The following is a 25,400-nucleotide window of genomic DNA, read 5'->3' as shown; positions in this document are numbered from 1 at the left end:
TTTATTAGGTGATACAAATACCTTTCCTAATACAGGACTAGTGCATATGTCAATACCACAGCATATTCAGTCTTACAGAAATTATAGTATTCATTGGAAATTTAAAATTTCTCTTGGATGGACAGAATAGGATGATGAATGAGATATATTCCCTAAATTTACAGTCCCATATAGAATTTCTGCTGTAGTTGGAAAATTCCAGAATATTCATATGAACTATAAGAACAGGAACAGACTATTTTTAATATTTTTTGCCTCTGCGGAAAAGAGTTTTTTCAATATTAAGTTATTTCTTCCCATACGGTAAGCCCATTACTTTAAATAGTTCCCTTTCCAAACACTGGAAAGAACAGTAGGGGTGCTGGCCTAGCTGTGACTTCATAAAAAGCTTGTTTTATACCTGCACTGTTCAACTTTTTATAAAGGTCATTCCCTCTTCAACCATAGTGTAGTTTAGATCAGGATATTCTCTGTGATTTACATATAGTCAGAAATATTTTTTGAAAAAATTTCCTATTAAATTTGCTGGATTATTATTGCTAATATATTTGCAGGATTAAACTGAAAGCTATGAGACATCTGAAATTTTCATAACAAAATATGTATTACTGTAATATTTCAGCCGCACATTTTCTTTTAAGCATAAAGTTTTGTGTAGTTTACTGGGCTTGTTTGTATCTTGTGGGAAAAAAAAAAAAGAAAAACAACACAAAATCTCATGACTCTGTCTCTCCTTATCAAGTTAATAACAGTATTATAGAATATCCTGTGTTGGAAGTGACCCACAGGGATGATCACCTCCAACTCCTCAAAGTAAATGCTTTGAGATGATCCAAATCCTCCTTTTTCTTTTTATATTGAACACAACAGCATGAGTTCTGTTCTTACTGTTGTCTGTATTCCTCTCATACAAAGAAATGAAGGTTTTGGGCTTCTTAATCACAAGCTAAATACGAGGAGTAGGTATGTGGTGATGGATTGCAGTTTAATTAACAAGCTATGAATCGACTGAAGGTAAAATTTATATGCCAAGACCTTTACTGATAAAATGTATTCTCACTCACTCTTGATAATGAGAAAGAACAAGGAAAAGAATACAGTTTTATCAGTGATTGGTTGCAGGATCAGTATTTCTCTCCTTTATGAAACAGAACTGGCAAACATGCTCCCTTGACATAAATGGTGGTAGAAGCAGCAGCAAGAAAATTGCCTGTAAGGTTGCTGTGCAAGACATACAGAAAATGCTACAGTTTTCTTTAGAAACATAAACAAAGAGGGATTTAATTAGACATGGAATCCCAAAAATTATAGTCTATCCTGCAGTTGGTGGAGTCCACAATTAGTTTTACATTTTCAGTGAGAAATTAGATTTTTTCCATGTATCCGAAAGAATGTATAACCTCCCTACATGCAAATTCTCACAGTAAGATGCTATTTGTACAACAGCATTATGGTACACTGCCATTATTTCTCCATGAGATTTAGAGACTAGCCAAATGGACTTTGCAGAATTCACTGAAAAGAAAAATGAGAGAATGTACAAACTCTGTGGATTTCACATTTTTTTAAGTCTGGCAAGACGTTAAAGAAATGAGCTCATAGAAAAGACAAAACTATGCATATGCACTTACTGTACTGAACAGAAACAGTATTTCCTCTAATGTAGTACTGTTTTTAAAAGTTATGTATGCTGTTACTAGGTTTAAGGATCCAAGGTTAATTTAATTATTGTATTTTAATGATGAAAACATTAAAAGCAAAATATTAGTCTTGAGGCAAAAATACCCAAACCCTAGCATGTTACAGAAAAATCTACTTCTGAGCATATCTTTATTTTACCTTCAAACATATACATTAAATAAAATGTGCAACATACCTCGTCCATCCACTGTAATACCTATGCCACTGCTACACAGGCCATGGAATTCAGCTACTCAGTTGAAGCAAGAGATGTCAGAAGTAAAAATAAAATGTTATTTGCAGTGTTTTACTATCTTTAATCCTCAAAATAAATTTTCTACAATGTAAGTAACAAAATGCCAATGTTCACATGAAATAACTATCTATATATAAGTTAGCTAAATATGTCTTGTTACAGTCCACCCTGAACTTTCCCATATATACAAAAATGAAATTTGATAACAAGAATGAAACATTTAAGCTACTTCATTACAGTCTTGACAATACTGTCTCCTTCAGCTATTGCTTTCAACCATAATACCAGTATTTCTTCATTTCTTCTAAAATTTCTGCTGTCTCACAAAACAACACTGAATGGGTCTACTATCCAAGACCCATCATCTCAATTATGTTTTCAGGAACTTCTTTTTAAATCAGTCTCCAAGTATGTTTGGAGAACTGATTCCTATAAAATACATATTTCTCAAATGAATATGAGATGCATTTTTAAACTAGATTTAACTATGAAATGTACAGATTTATCAGAGATGTCTGCTTATTCTCTCTAGGGCATCATTAAATTCAGGGATCCAGATTCATTCATAGCATACTCATGTTCTTTAACTTGAATTTTGTGACAGTCTGGCCAGCTCTGAAAGGAGGTTTGCCTCAAATGTTACAGTACGTAAAAACACAAACACCTGACACAGAATACCAGACAGTTTGTTTTTCTTTAGAGAAGAAACCATTTTCAGTGTACATTTCTATTAAGTACACTATTCATTTCTCTCAAATGCATGAAATAAATGAGCAAACTAATCTGGACAAGTTTTGTTTTGTTTTTTAAATGTGAAAATTTACCTGAATTTTGAGCAGGGCAGGGATGACATGGCTCTCCAAAACCATAGTCAGGATTGGCACAGCAACATTCAGACTTCGTTACAGCACCAGGGAACGGACGAACGCATGCTCCCTTTTTGATGCCTCCATAGCATGTGCTACGCATATGAGTATCTAAGAAAGGGCAAGCAAAGAAATAATTTATTTCCTTAGGCTCTAAGTGAAATGGAAGTATATTATCTACAGAAGGCAACTGGGGGTGCTGGTGACAGTAGGCTCAGCACATGCTAGGCATTTTGGGATGCATTAAACACAGCATAGCCAGCCAGTCAAAAGAGGTGATTCTTCCGCTGTATTTAGTGTTGGTGCGGCCTCACCTTCAACATCATGTGCAGTTCTGGGCTCCACAATAGAAAAAGGATGTTAAGGTACTTGTAAGCAACCAGAAAAGGGGCAACAAATCTGCAAAAAGGTCTGGAAGGCATGTCCTAGCAGGAGAGGATGAGGACACTCGGATTGTACAGTCTGGGAAAAAGGAGGCCAACAGGTGACCTCATGGCTCTCTGCAACTTCCTCAGGAGGGGAAGGGCAGAGGTGAAGAGCTGGCCTCTGCTCCCTGGGAACCGATGACAGGACGGGTGGGGAATGGTGCCAGGGGGACATTAGGACAGATTTCTTTAGTATGAGGGTGGTCAAACGCTGGAACAGGCTTCAAAGTGAGATGGTTGATGCCCCCATGCATGTCTGTGCTCAAGAGGCATTAGAATAATGATGTTAATTACATGCTTTAATTTTTGGGTAGCCCTGAAGTGCTCAGGCAATTGAACTCGATGATCTTTGTAGGTTCCGTCCAACTGAACTAGTCAATTCTATTCTATCTCAATCAGAGCTAAAAAATTTTGTTCTACAAAATGGTTACATTGCCTACAGCTGCATTGCTCTGATACAATAATCCTGATGGCATCAAGACCAATTCTCAAAACAGTTCTTCGAATATTCTCCAGAACACTTTAAAACTACCTAAACTAACTAGTTAGTTGTGGGCTTAGAATTCCATAGGACCCAACAAAGATGACCTCCACATGAGAGCAGCTTTATATATCTATCAACACCTATCTCAAAAAGAAACACAGAATAGTCTTTAATCATCATGTCATGCCTCAACATTCCCATTGAGAAGGACTGCAACCATAACCTGGTGACACAGATCTTGCATTTACTTTTGGAATGGTTTCTCTTGTAGGAATCTCACCAGCAGCCTGGGGCTGGTAACCTGGGAGGCTACCTATTTCCAATAGAGCATAGCCTCTTACTGTACGTACCAACTGTGAACAGAAATGCTGTTTCAGCAGATTGTTCAGACCATCACATATATGAGATTGGTGGTCTTAATAGTATTATACACAATCTGGCACCAGTGCTGGATAAACTCTAGGATATCAGAGGTCACACTACCTGGCTAGCACAAGTGATTGGGCAATGTCCACACATGGTTAAAGGATGTGAGGAAGCAGCACTATTTCCTTGAGTAAGAGAATTTACAGGAGGTTTGTGATTAAAAAGCCACTATGGAAATTATTTCCAGCTCTGGGGAGAGGGCTGGAAATGATGGCTGTGACATACAACCACTCACTATAGAAAGAGACAGAAAATACCTGGAAGGTCTCCAACCTTGAAAATAATGCCATAAAAGACAGAAGAAAAAATATACAGGACAATCATACAGCTATAGGACTCTCTTCACCGTGTGTACATTGTCAGTCTTCCAGATGATTTATTCATGTAAATCGTGACTGAACCCTGAAGAGCAATAAGATGCCTTGGCAGTCCTTCAGCCTGACTTTACAGGTATAACCAACTTCTGCTGTGCTATACTTAACCAAGAACTGTAAGAATATCCCTTAGACTGCTTTTTGTGTGTTTTGTTTCTGCTGTTGGTTGGAGGGTGGTTTTTTTTTTTTTTTTTTTTTTTTTTTTTTTTGTCATTTCAGGGTTAGATGTCTTTTGCATATATATACATTTGCTTATAGGATAATATTGTCTATCTTCCAGCAAGAGCATGAGTGGACAGTCCATCTGAATGTGTAGTTGAAAACTGCAGGATACAGACAGAATAAATAGCCTTTAATTTTGATTCCTATATCTCTATAAACCCTTGCTAGAACTACACAAATACCCTTTGTTTCAGGTATCTACAGACTAGGCCAGCCTAGGCCTTAATTATATTCTCTGTTGATCTCCCAGTAAAACTACAATACACCATGGTCTGGACATGAGTCTGGATGCACTTAAACTGAGGAGGATCTGGGGGAATCCAGATAGATGTCTGCTTAAACGCGTCCCCAGAACAACAAAGAAAAGTTACATGAAAGTAGATGTTGAATATCCTGTGCCAATTCCAATAAGAACTGGCAATTCTTTATGTGTTCTGCCTACTCTTTGACTGCTGTAAACTGGCTCCTACAAAAAGGCATAGCCTGTACATAAATGTTTTCTCTTGCTTTTGGTCTCCCATGGAACATACAGTTCTGGAGCACAGCTAAATGTGGCCCAGATTACAGGACTTATTGCTTGCCAAGAATCTAGGTGAAGCCAGTACAATTTGCTTGCACTTGACAGCAGGAAAAGATTTTTATGCTTGACAATGATAAGTGGTATTGCACAAGAAAAGCTGCTTATGTACCCTGCAGAATAATTAGCTTCATCAATACTTTCCTTCCACCTCTAAAAAGTCTAGATGCCATACTGCCTTGCTCTGTCTCGAATAAAGGAGTTTCAGTTACTGTCCTCTCACAGAATTGAAGCTGTTCTCCTAGTTATGTGTCTGGTAGAGATTGAAGAAACAATTTCAAGGGGAGGAAATGGCACCAATGGAAAATTGCAGGGGAGAAAAGATTGGTAAGTGTGGAAGAAATACTCAGTAAGAAGGTCTTGAAAACTGTGAAGGTGGGAAGCAGCTGGAGGAAGCCACAAATGTACTGAATGACTGCCCTGCCCTGAACAACTCCCCACTTGCAGGGAGAAAGTGTTCTTTCACATAGCACAATGTTTTTAAAGAAGTGCAGGGAACCTGTGTAGGATTGCCTTGCTAATTACAGGAAAACAGTCTTATCTACACAGCCAGTGATTCACAAAGTCTGTGCAGGAGAAAGAACCAGGCTTATACCACATAAACCTAAACAGCAATACTATGTCAGAAAGAATGTCCTCCCAAGTCTGTTTGTCTCATTGCTGATAGCAAGGATGAGGACAGCCATTGCTGTGTCTGTTCATTAGTTGCCTGAGGCAACTCACCAAGCTTAAGTTACCCGTGTCCCAAGAGTTCTGACCATGAACCTTATTGATGGACCTGTGCAGCTCCCAAAGTATAGTTTGATCAACCTTGGTCTACTAATTTCAGAATGTTGGTGTCCTGGTTCCAGCTGGGACAGAGTTACTTTTCTTCCTAGCAGCTGTGTTTTGGATTTAGGGTAAGAATAATGCTGATAACACACTGATATTTTAGTTGTTGCTGAACAGTGTTTACATAGTCAAGGATATTTCAGCTTCTCATACTGCTCTGCCAGTGGGAAGGCTGGGGGTGCACAAGAAGCTTGGAGGGGACACAACCAGGACAGCTGGCCTAGATTGGCCAAAGGGATATTCCATACTATTTGGTGTCATGCTGAAGAGTAAAACTGTGAGGGAGTTGGCTGGGGACTGGTGGGGGATGCTGCTCAGGGACTGGCTGGCCATCAGTCAGTGGGTGGTGAGCAATTGGATTGTGTATTGCTTATTTTGTTTATTCCTTTATCATTATTATTATTTTCTCTTCCTTTTCTGTTCCATTACACTGTCTTTATCACAGCACATGAGCTTTTACCTTTGTTTTTTTCTGATTCTCTTCCCCATCCCACTAGGGTGTGGTAGTGAGTAAATGGTAAGATGTGGTGCTTAGCTGCCTGCTAAGCTAAACCATAACAATCCTTTTGGTGCCCTATGTGGGGCACGAAGGGTTAACATAATGACAAATTTGACCAGAGTATGTTAAAAAAAAATAGTTATAAGCATTATATCTGTTTAATAGCTGCTGGTCACAATTTTGAATTTTTTTGCTCTTGGAGTTATGTTTGTTCTCAGAGTTGTGTAACACCTTACTCACTATAGGTGTTCCCTGGCATGCTGTTTATCATCTCTGGGGCCTTGTTTAAGGATCTCATTTTGTTGTACTGCATAACACTGGTTTACAAGATGATAAAATTACCAGTGGTGATACTAATCTGGTATTCGTACTCATTTGTACTCAACATGCCCCAGTAACAGTCTTCTGCATACACAAGACAAAGCAATGGATATGAAAGTCAGCTCGTTTAGTAAGAAAAGAAACTCCTGCTAAGAAGGGGAAGGGGGAAATGGATGATGCAGGCTATCCTGAAGCAGGGCCACCATGAGAACAGGGGGAAGAAGAGGCAGATCCCATAAATGAGGTCGTAAACACCCAATCCCTATCCTTAGGTGAGCTGTGAGATATGCAAAAAGATTTCAGCCATTGTCCAAGAGAGCACTGTGTCACCTGGATTCTCTGATGCTGGGATAACGGGGCCAGTAGCCAGCAATTAGTGGGCAAGGAAGACAAGCAGCTGGAATCCCTCTCTAGGGAAGGGGACATTGACTAAGCGACTGGAAAGAGAGGCACAATTTTTTTTTCATGCCCTGGATCAGAGCCTACCATTGGCTTAACTATACGCCTGTTTCTGAGCTTTCACTACACAGTTTTCTGGAGGATGGCATTTCTAGACTCAAATTTTGTGATGAAGCATTTCAACACCTGCAGATGTTATCACCACTACATTCGTGGTCAAGGTCTGGTGGACCAGTGGTTGACCTATTCTCAGTGAAAGACACTGCAACCATCCAAATGTCGGAGAAAGGCCAAATCATGCAGTGCTCATAACTGACACTTTGGGGCATGGTTCTGCAAAATACCTAAACAGACTGAAATAAAACTTAGCTACTTTGCCCTAGATGGCTACAGCTGTGGGCAGAGATGTGAAATGCAGACTGAATCATAACAAAAAGTACCTCAGTAAAGAACAAACAACACTGCACAAAGCTACAGCCATAGGTCACTGCAAGTTCTGAGATGACACACATATACACAGAGCCAGCTGAGGTGTCTGAGCATGAAGTTGCAGTTAGGAGAACAGCCAAACCTGAAATGCCTGCAAATATTACCTTGGCTCTGAGAAGTTATCTAACTGTTCCTTTTCCAAGCATTTGTTCTCCTTTGCTGTAATTTTTTTCCCAAACTTGTATAATATTTTGTAGTTGAGTCTGCCATACTTATTAATATTAAATAAAAAAGCACTTTATTCTATGAATAGTCCCACTAGAATTAATGTTACTATTCATAAGTAAAATACTGCTTAAATTAAAAGTGAGAGAACTGAACTGTACACCCTTATTTATTTATTAATTTTTGATAATTGGCTGGAACATTTGTGGGATTACTGTTAAAAGGAAACTGCATGTAACTCATTAATTTTGAGACTATGAATACTCTTAGCATGAATATTTTTCTAGCCGCCAGAGTGTCTGAAAACTATTATTATCATGTAGTATATGACAGAATAACCAGAGAATTCCTGTAGCTAACACAGCATGTGTAAATATATATATATACACACGGACACACACAAAATTCTGAACTACAGATTGGCTCTGAAATTCTATTCTGAAGGTCATGTACAAGGACATTTTTGTTAGGCGCTGTTTGAGATCTCATGTTTTACTTTATGCCTGGAATAATAACATCATCATCCTTTTAAAATGAATTTTCCAAATAAATCACAATTCTGCCTTGGGATTTTTGTCATATTAAGGATATTTCCTGTTGAAAATTTAAGCATTCATGGTAAACCTTAAGGATATGTCACGTGGAACTGAACATTTTAAAATAAAAAGTTTTGTTCACAGCTGATAGCCAACTTGCAAAGCCTTTAGCTGCTAGAACTGTGGCAGCTTTAGGTAAATGGGAACACAGCAAATTGAGCACTGACTTGATTCTTTGCAGCTGTATCACTGACAAGGGTGAAGATGAGGCCAACTTGGACCACAAAAAAGGTACTGAACAGCTTGTACTCAAATCTGGTTTTGCTGCTGTGCCACTAAGCAGTGAAATTCATATATTAAAAACAGTACATCAAGCTTTTTCTCATTGTTTTATATTTTCACTGCTTTTCTCCAAACATTTAATAAACTGGAAGAAAACAAACAACCTGGCTAGAGAAGAATCCTTGCATTTGTTGGCTCAACCTTTTTAGTATGCTAAAATGTAAGAAATTCTCATTCGTTTAAAACAACAAATATTTGGGATCCAACTGAGAGACTGAGAAAGTGCTTTTTATTAGACTACTTATTAAGCCATTCCGAGCTTTAAACATGCATTTATTTAAAAACTGAATTGATACCAGAAAGGGCCAGTTAGCACAGGTACTTGATATGAATGCTTGTACCAGATTTTACTTTCAAGAACTTCTGCCCAATTTAAAACTTTATTTGAAATGGATATTAGTAACACAAGCATGTAGTATCTCACATCCCTTTGTGTTGAGATAAACTCCAAATTCTGTGATGAAGTCATTTTATCTGGACTCATGCTGATAAGATATATAAGTATCCAGCAGCAGAAATTAATTATTAATTTATGCAACAATTGCAGAGCTAAGCCAATGGTGCTCTCTGCCTTTACTGCTCCATGAACCTGTCAAACATCATGACAAAATTACTTAATCTGATCTAATACCAGCTCCAATGGCAGCAGCAGCATCTAGCAAAGACAGGTGTGTACCAATCGAGAAGCTGATGCATTGTGCTGCTGCTAGTGGTGCACTTTTCACTCAAGGAAGACCCATTATAGGCACATTCCCCTGCTGAAGCTTAACACCATACCTATCTACTTACTGAGCCTTGCCTCATTAATATGCCTGATTATAGATATGTTCATGAGTTAGAGAGAAGAAGTTTAGGAGATACAGTGAAGGTGATGTTCTGATACATGAAAGAAGGGGAAGATGGAATCTCCTGTGGATTGGCCAAAGCTGGTTTAAGAAAATTCGCAGTATCACAGTCCCTAGTGCAGGCAGACTTATCACTGTCAGATTTCTGTAAAATGTGTAATGTTCTCCACCCTTTTTATCAGCAATCGCTAGAAAACAATGGATTGAATATTTCTTGTCCTCTACCCTCTTTTCTTCATTGGGTTGAAAATGCTCTTTTTTCCTCTGGAGAGCTCTAGCCCTGACAGTATGGTAGAGTTCCTGATGCAGCAAGGTGGAGAATCTCTTTACTGTCAACGAATAATATTTGAACAGATAAAGAGACTGCAGTTCAGATTATGTGACAAAAGCTTACTCATCAGCAGACTACAACAGGGTATTCCTCAAGAAAAAAGAGATGACAGGATGGCTAGAGTTGAGTATTGAGCTTAATTTATAGGAATAACAGGTAAACAAGAGGTGGTGCCAGTCTGATTTCATAGCTTCAAGCTTCTTGTCTTTTAACGTTAGGCATATTGGATAAATTAATGCAAGATTTCCTAAGAATCAGTAATAATGATACTTGAGCTCACAGAAACTATCTATCTAGTTTTTGCCATTTCTCTTGCTAGAGCTTCTTTTTTAACAATGTAGTACAGAGAGAATAAAAATGTTTTCCAATTAAAGAAAGACATGGAAACAGAAGTGCAAAAATAATAGTGTTGCAATCAAGAGATGTACCTCCTTTAGTGATTTGGAGTGGATTTTGCACAACTAAATATGAATCTGAATATGTATATGCACACAAATCAACACAAACTCATAGCAGAACAAAAGACAAAGACATCAGTTTTATTTAAGAATAAATCCTTTCTGGTTTGTTTTAATTCTACAGGTGATGTCAACATTGCCTAGCAGAATGTTACATAATGCATATCTTTAATTTCACCTGATAATTCCACTTACTTTTCAATAAAGAAAAATCTCACTTACCTACACACACGCGACCATCAACCCCAACAGCCAAGCCAGGTGGACATTCACACCGAAAGGATCCTTCAGTATTTATGCAGTGACCATTCATGCATATTCCTGATGTCTGACATTCATCAATATCTACCAGGAGGCAACACAATTCAACAATATATTAGCTGTTTTCGAGCAAGTATACAATTAACATTTTTAGAATTACCTAATGGCTTTATTAATGAATGAATCATTAATATATCCTTGTTTTGTTTCTAGTAATGTCTCACCTTGGAATCACACTAAATAATCAAAATTCCACCTGTGCATTAAAAAGTCAGAAAAACTGTAAGGAGTGGTAAAGTATTTCAGATTCTACATTAAACAAAATTGGGAATAAATTTTCTTCTTTGTCCATCTCATGATATTGTAACTTTGCTTTAAAGTGTGGTTAAGAAAACATTATTCACAGAATATCTCTATGATAGTAAAGTTTAATTTCAAAGAACATTTTAATGGTCATCAATTTCCAAGTGAACAGTCTAGCTGCATGTATATTAAGAAAAACACAGCTAATATAAATGGTTCAACTTCAAAGCAGATAGCTAATGTATATGCATGATTTTACACCTCCTAAAAATACTTTAAGTCCAAACTCATTTCCACTGGCTGTAACAGGTATCTTCCATTACTTGAAATTAAATCAGACTCCATTCTTAAAATGTTTATTGCAATATTTCCATGACCTCATTTTAAAAAGCTTATAATTCTCTATGCCAAATATGGTGTCTTAAATGTTATGCATTCTGAATTGCCAGAATAATGGTATGGAAAGCATACATTTGTGTTTATCAAAGTAAAATATTTTAACCCTTGTAAACTTCCGATATTGCTACTCACTTTACCATTTCATTAAGGGTCTCCATATTTTGCTGCATTTAAGATGACTTCAAGATGTTTCAAAAGCTGATTTAACACCTGCTGTCTTATTTTGAACAATACTAAATAATTTATTTATTTATTTCTGCAATTTAAAAACTTATATTTAGGCAGCTTAAGACATCTACCATAATGAATTAGGAAGGTATGATATTAAGTCCCTGTGATGAGATTACCATTCTTAATTAATCAACATACAGGAAAAACTGTTTTCAATCAAGATTGTCTTAATGAGTTACCCACAGTTCTACATACCAGTACAGTAACGCCCATTTGGAGCCAGAACAAATCCTGGTTTGCAGATGCATTTAAAACTCCCATCCTCATTTATGCACATCCCATTTAAACACATGTTTGTAGTGGTACACTCATCATGGTCTGCAAAACATTGTAAAGAAAACTTCCTATATTCTTTCATCTCCAGAAAATGACATAGCGTAAATAACAGGAGAGATGATAAGAAAGATTCCTTCACTTGTAGATTAAATACTCCCAGTAACTCTAATGAAGGACCTGAAAAGCTTTCTCTCTACAGACAAAGTAGTAAACTTTTCCCCCATTGTGACCAGTTACTTTGTGTGTTTCAGCAGATTGTATAGAAGAACAGGGTGCATCACAGTTTCTTATGTGAACAAATAAAAAGCTTCAGTCACCTGATCGAATTAAGAGCTTGTTGCAACTGGCTGTTTATCTAGGAAGATTTTTTGACACAGTATAGCCAAAATTAAAACGAGTTATTTCTTCAGCAGTGCTGAAATTTTCCTTGCCTACGGGAAAGCTATGGAGAGACTCTGTCAGGCAGTGTAGTGATAGGACAAAAGGTAATGGCTTTAAACTAAAAGAGGGTAGGTTTGGATTAGATATAAGGAAGAAATTGTTTAAAGGTGGTGAAGCACTGCAACAGGTTGCCCAGAGAAGCTGTGGATGCCCCATCCTCGGAAGCATTAGAGGCCAGGCTGGATGGTGCTTTGGGAAACCTGGTCTAGTGGAAGGTGTCCCTGCCCATGGCGGAGGGGTTGGAATTAGATGGTCTTTAAGGTCCCTTCCAGCCCAAACCATTCTGGGATTCTCTGATATACGAAGCACTTACTATGAAGCTTTAAGAAAAAATGTTATTCCTGGCACTGAGCTACCTGGGTATCCTGTGGAGAAATGTAGCTTCAAAAACAAAACTTACCTCCAGTTTTCTTTGAAAATATACAGTTCCATACAATGTCTATTTCACTGCAGAGGCGGTAAGTTCACCTCAGGTCATGCCTTATTATACAAAAGGTAATTCTTAATCATCATTGTGCTACAGCTCTATGAAGTACAATTTCTAGAATTGCCAAGCCAATGCCTGACACGTATGAAGAAGAGATCTTACCCACACAGTTTTTTCCATCTGTAGTCAGTTCGAACCCAGCATTGCAAATACACTGGAAACTTCCATCAGTGTTTACACACCGGCCATTTTTACAAAGAACACCATTCTGGATGCACTCATCTATATCTAAGGCAAAAAAAAAATATAAAAAAAATCATACAATCAGTTACCATAAAATAAAATTTATATAGTGACAATTATTGCTTTGAAAAATGCTGGCATTTTATTTAAATATTACTTAAGAAATAAATCCCAAAATGGTTAAGAATTCATTCTCATTCCATCAGAGATATAAAAAAAGTTATTTTTCACACCTTTACAATAAATGCTATGTCAGCTATGCTCAACAATTACATTATAAATAACTCTATAAAACTGCCTACACATTCATCTACATCCATACGCAAATACACACCTGTCGTACTAATAGTCTATTTCATGATCTTTTGTCAAATTCCCAGTTAGAATGGGCTGGCCAAGTAACAGATACTCCAGAATAGTAGAACAGCACAATAAATGGAGTAGTGGCCCAGAACTAGGGTTCCAATTAATATAACATCTGTCGGGATTTACTGAAATTGCACTAGTAACTATTCTTTGAACTCCAATAGGACCTGATAGAAGGGGTCAGAACCTCTGCAACATCAGTAGACACAAAGCAAATTTTCTTACCAATGCAAGCTTGCTTGGTAGGAGTCCTCTGGAAACCTGCGTGGCACTTGCAGTAGTAGGAACCAGGTGTGTTGACACAGTCTCCATTAGAGCATGGGTTTGATGTGCATTCATCAACATCTGTTGGCAGTACAGGGGAACAGTAGTGAATTCACCATACATACAACATTTTTCCAAGTCTAGAAGTTTCTAAGTTAAAAAGACAGTAACTGACAAATGCTGAAACTTAAAACTTGCTCTTGATACAAAATCATGACTTTCCTAAGATCATAGAGCTGATTTTAGTACAACTAGGCAGACATTTTCAAGAAACAAAATGTTACTGCATCATCTGTATGCATCTTAGAAGACAAAAGAAAAATAACATATTAGGATTTTGAGACACAGGATCACCTACTAAAACAACCCTTTAGTCAACAGAATTTCATTTAACTGAATGACCACTCATTCTTCAGAATAAAACCAACACAGATCAAAACTGGCATTGTAAAAGGAGAGTGGATCTTGGCATCTAAAATCCCCCATTATGTCACAGGTTTATTACAGAAACATGAGGAGCGGCTGCATATCAGCAGGAGGGATTCTTAATGAGACTACAGTCTGTGCACCACATCTCAATTGTTTATGCATCATTGCTTTCTCAACCACAGTCTGCATTTGAGTAGTGCTGCATTTAATCTATCTCTTTTCTATAATGTACCTTATTGTCCTTTCCAAAGGCTTTTGTTTTTGGGTGCAAACAAATACACTTTAACTGCTTTAAGTGTTAGGTAACTGCTCAGAAATAACTCCTGTTTGAGACAGGGCTCTGAAAATTTTAATCCCCTTCAAGAACCTTTCTCAAGCTTGATCTCCAGTGGCTTCCTATGAGTCAACTGTGACTTTGGCCTGAGACAGCTATTCCCAGCTCTAAAAAGGCACTGATTATTCCTCCCCTTTACATTCCCTAAAAGCCCTCTGCAAGTTCTCAGAGGTGCTTGTTCCCTGCCCTCCCTGATCCTGGGAGCAGAGCAAGTGCAGTCCTTTGGTCTTGCAGGCAGGACCACTGGCTTGCAGTATCTCTTACAGCTACCAAAGGATGATCTGAGCAGCTTTTCTCTGCTACAACTAAATTCACAGGTTACAAACTGAATGATCATTTGATTAAATCCCCCTTTCTCCATCAATGACCTTTGCTGATGTGCCTTGTTTCCCCCAACTATGCCCTCCATTTCCCCTGTACGGCTGAAATTACACATCTCTTCATCCAGGTAGGCTTTAAAGTCAATGCTTATTGGGGGGTTCTGACTAACCATCCTATCTGGCTGTAAGCTGCTTTAGGAAACTGGCACATAGCAAAGTCACAGCTACAATTCTTAGCAATGATCATTTTACCATGCATTTTGCAGTGTAAGCTATCAGAAATTCAGGGAAAACACGGGTAACTTTGCTGATCATTTGTATCACCCTTTATCAGATTTAGTTTTAAAACTCAGTTCATTACTTCTTGGAAAAAATGGGATCAAATGAGAGATTAAATTTAAAAGCAGACATTTTCATTTATATGCTCAACACATACTTCCTGAAAGTGTTGGACAATGAATGACTTGATTCTAAAAATGGCAAAAGGTTAGTTTTGTTCTAATTAAGCCATAAACAACACCATGAACTTCACAGGACTTAAGGTGTTAACGTATACTCTTTAAAACCAATACCATCAACATACATATCAACGAGATCTGGGGTCACCCAAATCAACAATTTAGTGAGTTTGTTTACAGCACTCCTGATGCCTAGATACAATCAGATTGTTTGGGGTAAACAGTTAAATGAATGAAGGCAAAGCAAATGGAAGAATCAAATACCTCCTCTCATGCATATTTAGCTCATTCACATGTGCAGCTGATAGCAGCACTCCAGTAAAACCACAAGAATGAAGCAAGATAAAGAACAGAGAAATTCAGAATGTTAAATACAATGAAGATAACATAAAGTGCATCAGCTTTTTACATGGCAAAAGACTTCTGCGTAATTGTAGTAGCTTCCTGCCCTCATGTTTCTCTACAATGTCTAGATGTTGAGACGCTCTTCCTCCTGAGTGGGTATTTTTTCTCAGTGCTCTGCCAGTATGCAGGAGGACTGCACGTAATTCCATCAGAATGAAGTCGCCAGCTACCAACAAAATGCCAAAATCTAAATCATATTTTCACACTGCTGTTTTGTCAAATATCTTAATCCAAAATACTTTACAGTATATTTATCTTTCTTTGTTATAGGGGAGGATGGGGGAACTTAAAAATAATAGACACGGCTCTCCTCTATTTTGCTTAGTTTTCCTACAGAGAATGACTTTTATGACTTACTTTATTACAGGCTTCAACTTGCTTCATCTGTTAAAGAAATGTTCATGCTAGCAATGTATCTCACTGTAAATTAATTTATAAATTCTACAGCAGGAATGCAACATTCCTCTATGAAATAGCTGACTTGAGCTTAGAAAATCCTTGAAAAGCCATGTGCATCAGATGATTTCCCTATAAAATATGCATTTAATATGCTCTTATTTTTATAAGGTGTTCATAAAAGAGGGAAATAGCAAGTGTATGTTAATATAAAGAAGTTGTTGGCTTTGAGTTTGCATTGCAAGCATGCATATCCAAGCAGTGTAAACAGGAAACATCTGAGACAGACATATTTAGCCGGTTTTGTTCAATCTCCCAGCATGCCTCTCTTCAATGATGAATATTTCTCTTTCACCACTTGCATCACACATCTCCTCTTTTCAGTATTTCATCCGTAACACTTGTCAGAAGAGACAGCATGGAGCTCCCAAAACACCCTTAAGACTTACAGTGATGAGTGTGAAGATCCATTGCAAGATTTACGATAAGGAATTATAGTCATTTTGCAAATACAAATCTCAGCAGAGCACAGAAATGTGCTTGCTGACACTTTTAAAGTATCTACTGTTTTACACAGAGATTTTATAAACAGAATGAAATAAAGGTAGTAATATTATAGCCATCTATCAGTTTGGGATATTACGACCATCTTTCAGTGTAAGATCTCTTAGGACTACTTACAGTCCTTATACTGCATCAGGCAATGTTCCATCATGACAAAAACGTGATACGCATTTAGGTTAGAAGGCAGTGTTTAACTGCATTATGTTTTGATTTGACAGGATAATTTTTAAAGAAGATTTTTCTTTTCTATAACTCTATACAAAAATATTTAATAAATTCTGGCTTCTTAATTTATTGCCTGGGGAGTAGGCAGCCAGTGTCTTAGAGCAGTATGGAAGCAGTGTTCATTTATGTACTATTAACCCAATGTCATACAGTGAAATGTAACATTCCCCAAGTATGTTCTTTCAGTAATAAGAGTATCCAAATTAGACTTAAGCAAACCTTTAATTTAGTATGTATCAATACACACAATACACATATGCAGTTAAGTTCCTGTTTAAAGTTCCAACACAACTTTCTGTGTGATTTATGGCCACTAACATTCACAAATCAGCAGTTCAATGAGACACTTAAGACACTCTTACTACTTCTTTGTAATACAACCAGAAAATAACAGCCAGACAAGGTGTCCTGAATACAAGCAGCTCCTTAAAAGGTAAACCACTGGAGAGTTAAAATAATTTGCAATGACAGATATGTTTCACATAGAAAAAAAAAAATAGGCAAAATGACACTTAAACTTGCTGGAAGCCATGTCTCCACCCACCTCTTTCAATCTAGGACATTACTGCAGGTGGCAGAGTATCTGCTTCTGTTAAACCACCTGAAATCTTTGTTTTGATCCTAATGAATCCAGCATTGATGGAGGTTTCAGACTACTCTTTCATACTGAGTTTCAGAGTTTCAGTTATGAATTCAAGACTAAGTTTCCTGTGTGAATACTCCTTTTTTTTTTTTTCTTTTTTTTTTTTTTTCTTTTTCTGGGCGTATAGGTGTTTGCTGGAGAATTATATGGGTCAACAACTATGTTTAATGTACCTATCACTCTAGTCCCTCAGTTTTCAAGAATTTTAAACTCAAATTCAAAATCTGATACAGCTTGCCGCAGGCTGGAGTGGAAAGTGAATGGCATGCTAGTGGTCTACAGAGTGACCCTGTAGAAGAGAAAGGGACAGAATGCCAGCCAGCTACTAAGAACACACTATATCTTTCTGTTGTCAATCATTGTCATCACTCAAACAGTTATATCTGATAGGTCTTTTAAACCACAGACGGTTGTCCTAGTTTGTTTTTTCCTATATGATTTTTTCTATAAGAATTGAAAAAAATGTTTAAATTAAACATTACTTTACTTGCTGCAACCTACCTATCAAGTGGTACAAAGATAGAGCAAATAAAATATTTCACAATAAACTCAACTACAGAGTTTAAATCCTATTTTGGACTAAAACCAAAAGCCACTGCCAGATGGCATGCATAAATGAATACCTGGTTGTTTGGGCTGGGAAGCCAAAAGGACACTAAAGACAATGTATCACTCACTTCTTTTGTGCCAATGGTTTCAGAAACTGGCATTCACTAAAAACACAGGTCTAAAGGCACGTGGAAGCTCAGATTAGGCCTTTGGTTATCTACCTAACTATATTTTCCTACAAGTTGCCTCTGGTGTTTTGAGTGTTAATCTTACCATCTCAAGGTTTGCTTTGGTTCTTTGTTTCCTAGACTGTTAACTTATGTATACCACATTACCAATACATGCATTTGATTAATAATCATACGGATTTAATGCTATCGAAACATTAAATAAGCAACACTGAAGTAAAAGTTATTTTCCATGCTTTTCAAAGTAAGAAAGGGCTTTGAGTTTAACAGCATTAAAATATCATGTGCCAGAGTGAACTATTACTTAATCACTATATGGCACATGTCACCTTTACGCTCTCTGCTGATATGAAGCACAAAGTAACTCAGTCAAATTTTTCTTGCCTTAAGAGGAGAGGATTTTAAAGACACATGATATTATGCCTTTCCATGGTATGTAAGCTCAGTTTTTAGAGCTACGTTTCTCTTCCTCCTTCAGTGTATTTCTTTATGAAGAGTAGTTTGTTACAAGCATGAATAAGCATTTATCATAACTGTGTTCTACCATAATGTTAATTGTCACTGTTTTTTAATGATTTGAACACGAGATTGTTGCCTCAGAAAAGTCATTTAGAAATGCCTTTCATTTTGTTCCATTGCAAGCTTTACAACAAACACAAACTCAGATTTTTAGTATTATTTATCTTTACATCTTCATTTAAAGTTAGAAAGCAAAAATAATAAAAATGTAATAAACATATATTGTGTTACCAACTACATAACAAAAATCTGTGTATTTCACTAAGATTTTCAACTTGCCCCCCAGATAACACAGAATATGAACACAAGTTGTAAAATAGATTTCATGAAGAATAACTTGATGAAACTTTGTTAGGCAAGAGACTAAACCAGCCAGTTTCCCAAGATTTTCTTTCACACGAAATAGTTTAATATGCCAGCTTTCAGAAGATGATTAGAACATTTTAAGACTGTTTTCTACGAGTCAAGATTCACCACAGTTAGGAGATACTGATTTTAGTGATGCAAAATGTAATGCTGTTAGTGCAAGGACTCTGCATACATTGTAAAAGCATATCAATGCAAGATAGATTTACAGTAAGACTCCATTCCTCACTTACAGTATACTCATACTTTCTGAGGCAAGAAGGATGTGGCAAGAGAATAAATCTCTTAAATTTCCCAGCCAGAGATCAGAGCACTAGAAAATTTTTGCCTGAGGATAAAAAGCTGGTAAAGTTGGGTTTTCTATAAATATTACAGAGGAGAACTTGGAAGAGGAACTTTAACACTCCTCAAGTACACAGAAGTGCAGAGAGAAAGGTACTAACCTGCTTTTCTTACAACCCTGTGGATAACACAAGAAATAATGAGCTGACATTTTTTTTTTTTTTTTTTGTCAAATTGTGTTTAAACTAGATTAGAAGCTCTGAAAGCTTTCTGGACATACGACTAGTGGGGAAGTGGTGGCACCTCCACCCCTGACAGTTTTTTACAAGTTGTACAGACAATTCTCAGGAACATTGTAGTTATAACTGGTTTCTTGGGTGCAAGAAAACTGACTAGCTAAGGGGACCTGCAAACTTTCAAGGGCAATGTATCAAGTTGATGTGAGAAAGAAAAACAGAGACGTTAGACAAAGCAGCAGAGACACCAAAGAAAAAGTACTATTCAACGATTGTCCCATTTCACTTCTCCAGAAGGCAGGGTGCCAACCCGGGTAGGTCCTGGTACTCAGTTTGGAATTCAGAGGAAATTGAAGAATGTGCAACAACATGAAGTTGCAGTGGTTCCCAGCTTTTGCTTCATAGCCTTGGTTACAAGATCTTTTTAAGGACTCAATTTCTGTGATTCTTTTTTTCTGTATTTTCCCCTAATCCACGGGCACACTAGAAATTAATTCTAAAAGCACTGTTTCAGAGAGAAAAAAATACAGGTAACAAGCTCTTACACAATATCTTTAATTCACAAATCTCAAATCTCTTTATAAAAAGAATCAATAAGCCAATCTAATCAGCAAGAGAAACAGAGCTTTACACTTAGGCCCTTAGGATCCTTTCTACTTAAGATGCCGTATCCTACATTTACAGGGCTCTTGTCCACAAAACTACCCCACAAGAACACCTGATAATTCTTTGGCACTGCAAGACTGATGTTTACAGTACTGAATAGAAGTGTAGAACCCCAAATTCTGTGCTTTTTATGGGAAGTTAGCATTCAATACTTTATGAAATACAACTATAATCAAAATTTAATCATCCATTCTACTAATGATTTCATATCTTTAAAAACATAAATTCTGCCCTTAGTTATCTTGGATATAACTCAACATTAACTCCTCTGGAAAAAAAAAAAAAAAAAAAAAAGGAAAAGGAGCTACACGAGCATAACAAAAGAGTAAGTAAGAACAGAACTTAACTTGCTCAATGTGTACAGAAAAATGTACAATACCTATCTCATAGATTAATACTCCATACTCATAATTTTAATTCAAGATTTTTTTTTTAGGAAGCAGATAACTCTCATAAAGACTATAAATTCCTCAAGTGTAAGTAATAACATAGTCCTTGCATTCTCTTTCACAAGAGCAGTATTATTAAAATAAAAAATAAATACGTACGTGAGGAAAGATAAAATGTTTGGTATTTTTGAAAAAAAAAAAGTAAACCTGAAAAATGTTAGTATTTTAAAAATGAATAATGGATTTTAGAAATGTTCACTTACCAATACAATCCCCATTTGCATCCTGTTTATAGCCCATGTTGCACTCACATCGGTAACTAGAAATGGTTGGTATACAACGTCCATTTAAACAAAGGTTGGGATGGTGCTTACAGATGTCTATTGTCTGATTGAGTATTGCTAGTACAAAAACAAACAAACAAACAAAAAAAAAAAACACAAGAGAACACAAGACAGATATTCATACTTTCAAATACAAGTAAACTTCAGGTATGTGTGACTTCACCTTGTGCTTACAGCAAGGCAGTGTTCCTGCAGAGTGGGTAAGTTTTAGATTTGGCAAGGTAAGGAAAGAGAACAGTTTATTTTAAATGTTGGTGATTTTTTTGAGAATAGTTAGAAATTTAGAGTCTTATTAGCGCTGACCAAGACAGATCAGCCGGCACAGCACAAGTGAAAAATTCAAACATATGTGGTAAAGTGGGAAGCCAATGTGTGAGATATATATTACCAGTACATAAACTCACATACAGGTAATACATGGTAGCTGAACATAAAGCTCTTTCTTATCGGGCTACTGTTATAAACACCAAACTTAAAAGTGCCAAAGGCAGGAAGATCAATAAAAATCATTGAAGTCTTGTCTTCTTCACCCTTCTGAGAGGGTGGTCAGGCACTAGAACAGGCGCCCCAGGGAAGAGGTCACGGCACCGAGCTGGACGAAGTTCAATAAGCGCTTGGACAACGCTCTCAGACATAGGGTCTGATTTTAGGGTGGTCTTGTGTGGAGCCAGGATTTGGACTTAATGATCCTAAGGGGTCTGTTCCAATTTAGGATATTCAATGATTCTTCATTAGCTTTTTTCTCTATTGTTAGCTGTAACTACTGTATAAGCACTTAAAATAATTCCAAAATAACTTGCTGGGACTAGTTCTCTGAAGAACATCAGTCACCACAGTTGTGCAAGGTGGAGAGGAAAAGTGAATTAAAGGCAGTAAGAGATAATAAAAAATAAATAATAAAAATGGACTAAAGTACACAAATACGATACATATACACATGTACACCTCCCCCATATACAAAAATTGCACACACACGGTGACAATACAGACAGAATTTTTAGTCTTCTGTGCTAGTCTGTCCAAGTCTTGGAAGTAAGTGTAAAGTACATGCTGGGAAACTTCTCCTGGTAAGAAATTCTTTCCTATAGAACCAACAGGTAGTAAGATTAATCATGTGAATGAAATGAAGACATACAGTAAGATAGGAAGGGTACTCTATTAAGAGTCTAAGTCAGAAAATGAATAGGTAGACTGGCCTTTGGCTGATAAGGGAAAGGAATGAAAACACACACAGTGGCAGGGAGAGATATTAATAAATAAACAAAATAAACAAATCTTTTCATTATACTTAATTGTTGATACTAAAGCTACAGGCTTAAGAAATCTATAACAGAAATGAAGAAAAAAAATCCATTCATCTGAACTCCTGCTAAAAAAGGTGCTCCCAAAGTCTGATGTATCAGCTGAAGTCTCCTATATGCATTTATATGCAAAGGCATCTTAGAACATGTGTTAAGAATACAGTATCATTTTCAGAATAAAAACAAAGCAGAAAAAAATGAAAAAAATAAAAATAGAAGGAATCAAAAGAGATTAACAAGTCATAAGAATGCAAATACTTACTTAACCCTGTAATTATTGGGCCATTTCCAGTGGGACTCTGACCACCTGTCCCTACCCCTGCTCCACCTACGCTTGGGGAGAAACCATTGCTTCCAGGGATGGGAATGAATCCTGCTCCTCCTGGGCTGTAGCCATTGCCATTGCCACTGGGAAGGAATCCATTTCCTCCTGTGCCACCACCCCTGGAACCACCTCCAGCGGAAGTGCCATCCACACAAAGTCTGCGGTGTTCATCTGTTGAACAGGAACACAAAAAGAAGCATGAAGTAAATCAACCCTTCAAAGCCAGCTTCTAAGGAAGATGCTACAAAAACCAGAACACTGGTTCCTCATTTCTTTCATGTCATGTGTTCTCTCTCCCACACCTAATCTCAAGGGGATTCCACAATTGTGACAGGTGTTATTTAAGGAAGGACACTAAGAATAATAAAAGGAAGTATTTTAATTTACAGCTATATGTCAAAACCACTTGTGTTTCCAACAGCATTAACTCCCTGATTTCTCAGAGATCTTGATACAGATAAAACACATTTCACATGGGATGTGGAATAGCTCTCTGTGAGCACAGAGTTGAAAGAATAAATGAAATGCTGATGCATTTCTAGTTCAAAGTAACATGAAATTTAATGGAAAGGGAGAGCAGCTGTTTCTTTAAATTGAAATGAACTATGGACCCTCAGAGTCATTTCCGCTTCGAGCTTTACCACAAAATCTTCCCTATTTCCCGAGAACTACGCCCAATGTCAATAAAAGGACATTAAAGAAACTAGTCCCAAACAATAATGGACCAGAAAAAAAATGGTTCACAGATGGAAACATCAGTATTAAAAACACTAGAATGAATAACAATCTAAATCTTGACTTTCTTTCTCCTTTTAACCTACATTTTAAAGTAGTTTAAAATATTCCAGTGATCTCCAGCCCACTAGGAGAGCAAGAAAGAGAAGAAAAAAACAAACAAAAAAACCACCAAGCCACTCACCAGATCCTCTAACAGGACACATCTCTGGAACAGATCCAATAGCCCAGCACCGGCCAGATTCACAGCAGCACTGCATTTTGGTGAACCTACCAGGAAGTTCCTGTGCACAGCGGCCATTCACTAAGCTGGAGAAACATGTACTTGCCCTCTGATCTGAAATTTAATTTAGAAAGAAAACCAAAAATAGTAACATGAACTCCCAAAACTACTTTCCCTTATTCAATTCATGTAAGTACTAAAATGTTTAAAGAGTTGTATTTAAAAATCAAAACAAAACACACCCAACAATTATCTGAGGTGATTAGCACCAACCTATTCCACATTTGGTTTACTGCAAGGTTACATACATTCATTGACATGAGTCTTGCATTAATCCAACATCTAGTTATCAAACTCATCTTTTCTTCCAGTCTTGACAAGCTCTCTACTTCTTTCACAGACGACTTTGTGGAATGGACTAGGCGTATTTTCTCTAGTGGCTTTGTCAACAACCAGTACAGAAATATTGGACAGAATAAAAATGCCATAGATACTACTCAAACTATTTCAGACTGTGTTCAATGAGTACGTAGAAGAAAGAATAGAGCCACTTCAAAATCTGCCCAACTATTGAATCCCCTGAACACGGGAGAAAATGGCCTTGACCAATTATCCATTCTCCTTTACTTGCCTTTCTCCTTTTCTTCTCCTGGACAGGACAAGAAGCTATAGCAACAAATTGGAACACAGGAGGTTCCTCCTGAACATCAGAAAATATGTTTTTACTGTGCAGGTGACAATACACTGGCACAGGTTGCCCAGTGAGGCTGTGGAGATCTTCAAAAGCTGCCTGCACATGGTCCTGGACACGCTGCTCTAGGTGCTTAAGCAGGGGGATTGGACCAGATGGCCTCCAGAGGTCCCTTCCCACCTCAACCATTCTGTGATTCTTACTGTAGTCTCAATCACATCTGTGCTTCATCACTATGGGTAGTGCCTCCTAACAGCATCACTAACATTCAGCTTGTATAAGAACAAGGCTAAGCCAACCACATATAAGGAAGAAATTCTTTACTCAGAGGGTGGTGTGGCACTGGAACAGGTTGCCCAGGGAAGCTGTGGATGCCCCGTCCCTGGAAGTGTTCAAGGCCAGGTTGGATGCAGCTTTGAGCAACCTGGGGGGTTGGAATTAGATGATCTTTAAGGTCCCTTCCAACCCAAACCATTCTATGATTCTATTAACAATAAAAAAAAAATAAAAAATCAAAAAATAAATAATCAGCAACTAAATACTGTATGTCACAGCCTTCTATGCTAACAAACAAAAATGGGAGAAAAATTAACATTTCAATGTGATCAGAGTAAAACAATTAGTACATTTATTTGCATGCACTAAACAAGACTTGAAGAAAATCTTATTAGTCACTGGACTATGACAAATTGCTGCTAATTTATTTAAAGGAACAACACTGGATAGATCAATTTTGTTATCTTTTGCTCATAATATAGCTTCAATATAACCCAGAATGGCTACATTAGATTCCAGAACTAGACACTGGAAAAGACAAACCAAGTCTGTTTTTCTTTCTTAACTTCAAAAAACTGCAGACTTTGAACAGCTTAACAGAATCAACTAGGTATAAAAGCCAGATATATACAGTTATATGTATATTTAACTGTACATAAGTTTTAAAAAGAAGACAATAAAACAACCAAACCCAAGAAATTATTTTCTGCAAAATATCTGTCAGTGTAGCCTCATGCTAGTTATCATGCTCTATTTAAAAAAAAAAAAAAAACTTTCTGAACAGCATCTTTTCCCATGA

At 37.1% G+C, this 25,400-nt stretch overlaps 1 protein-coding gene across 3 annotated transcripts in view; it reads right to left on the bottom strand.

Annotated features, from left to right (window-relative positions):
• Positions 1-25,400, bottom strand: part of FBN2 (fibrillin 2) — a 183,141-nt gene that overhangs the window by 91,418 nt on the left and 66,323 nt on the right. For all 3 annotated transcript variants that reach the window (XM_040541320.1, XM_040541319.1, XM_040541318.1), the window contains 9 exons: positions 23,596-23,748; positions 22,614-22,847; positions 20,970-21,107; positions 13,699-13,818; positions 13,027-13,152; positions 11,916-12,038; positions 10,749-10,871; positions 2,761-2,913; positions 1,877-1,930 (listed from right to left, as the gene is read on the bottom strand). In XM_040541320.1, coding sequence (XP_040397254.1) covers positions 1,877-1,930; positions 2,761-2,913; positions 10,749-10,871; positions 11,916-12,038; positions 13,027-13,152; positions 13,699-13,818; positions 20,970-21,107; positions 22,614-22,847; positions 23,596-23,748 — 1,224 coding nt within the window. The remainder of the gene's footprint in view (positions 1-1,876; positions 1,931-2,760; positions 2,914-10,748; positions 10,872-11,915; positions 12,039-13,026; positions 13,153-13,698; positions 13,819-20,969; positions 21,108-22,613; positions 22,848-23,595; positions 23,749-25,400) is intronic.

The sequence above is a fragment of the Cygnus olor genome, chromosome Z (genome assembly GCF_009769625.2).
Source record: "Cygnus olor isolate bCygOlo1 chromosome Z, bCygOlo1.pri.v2, whole genome shotgun sequence".
Taxonomy (NCBI): Eukaryota; Metazoa; Chordata; class Aves; order Anseriformes; family Anatidae; genus Cygnus; species Cygnus olor.
The sequence above is the reverse complement of the archived record's forward strand: the minus strand, read 5'-3'. Positions and strand labels throughout refer to the sequence as shown.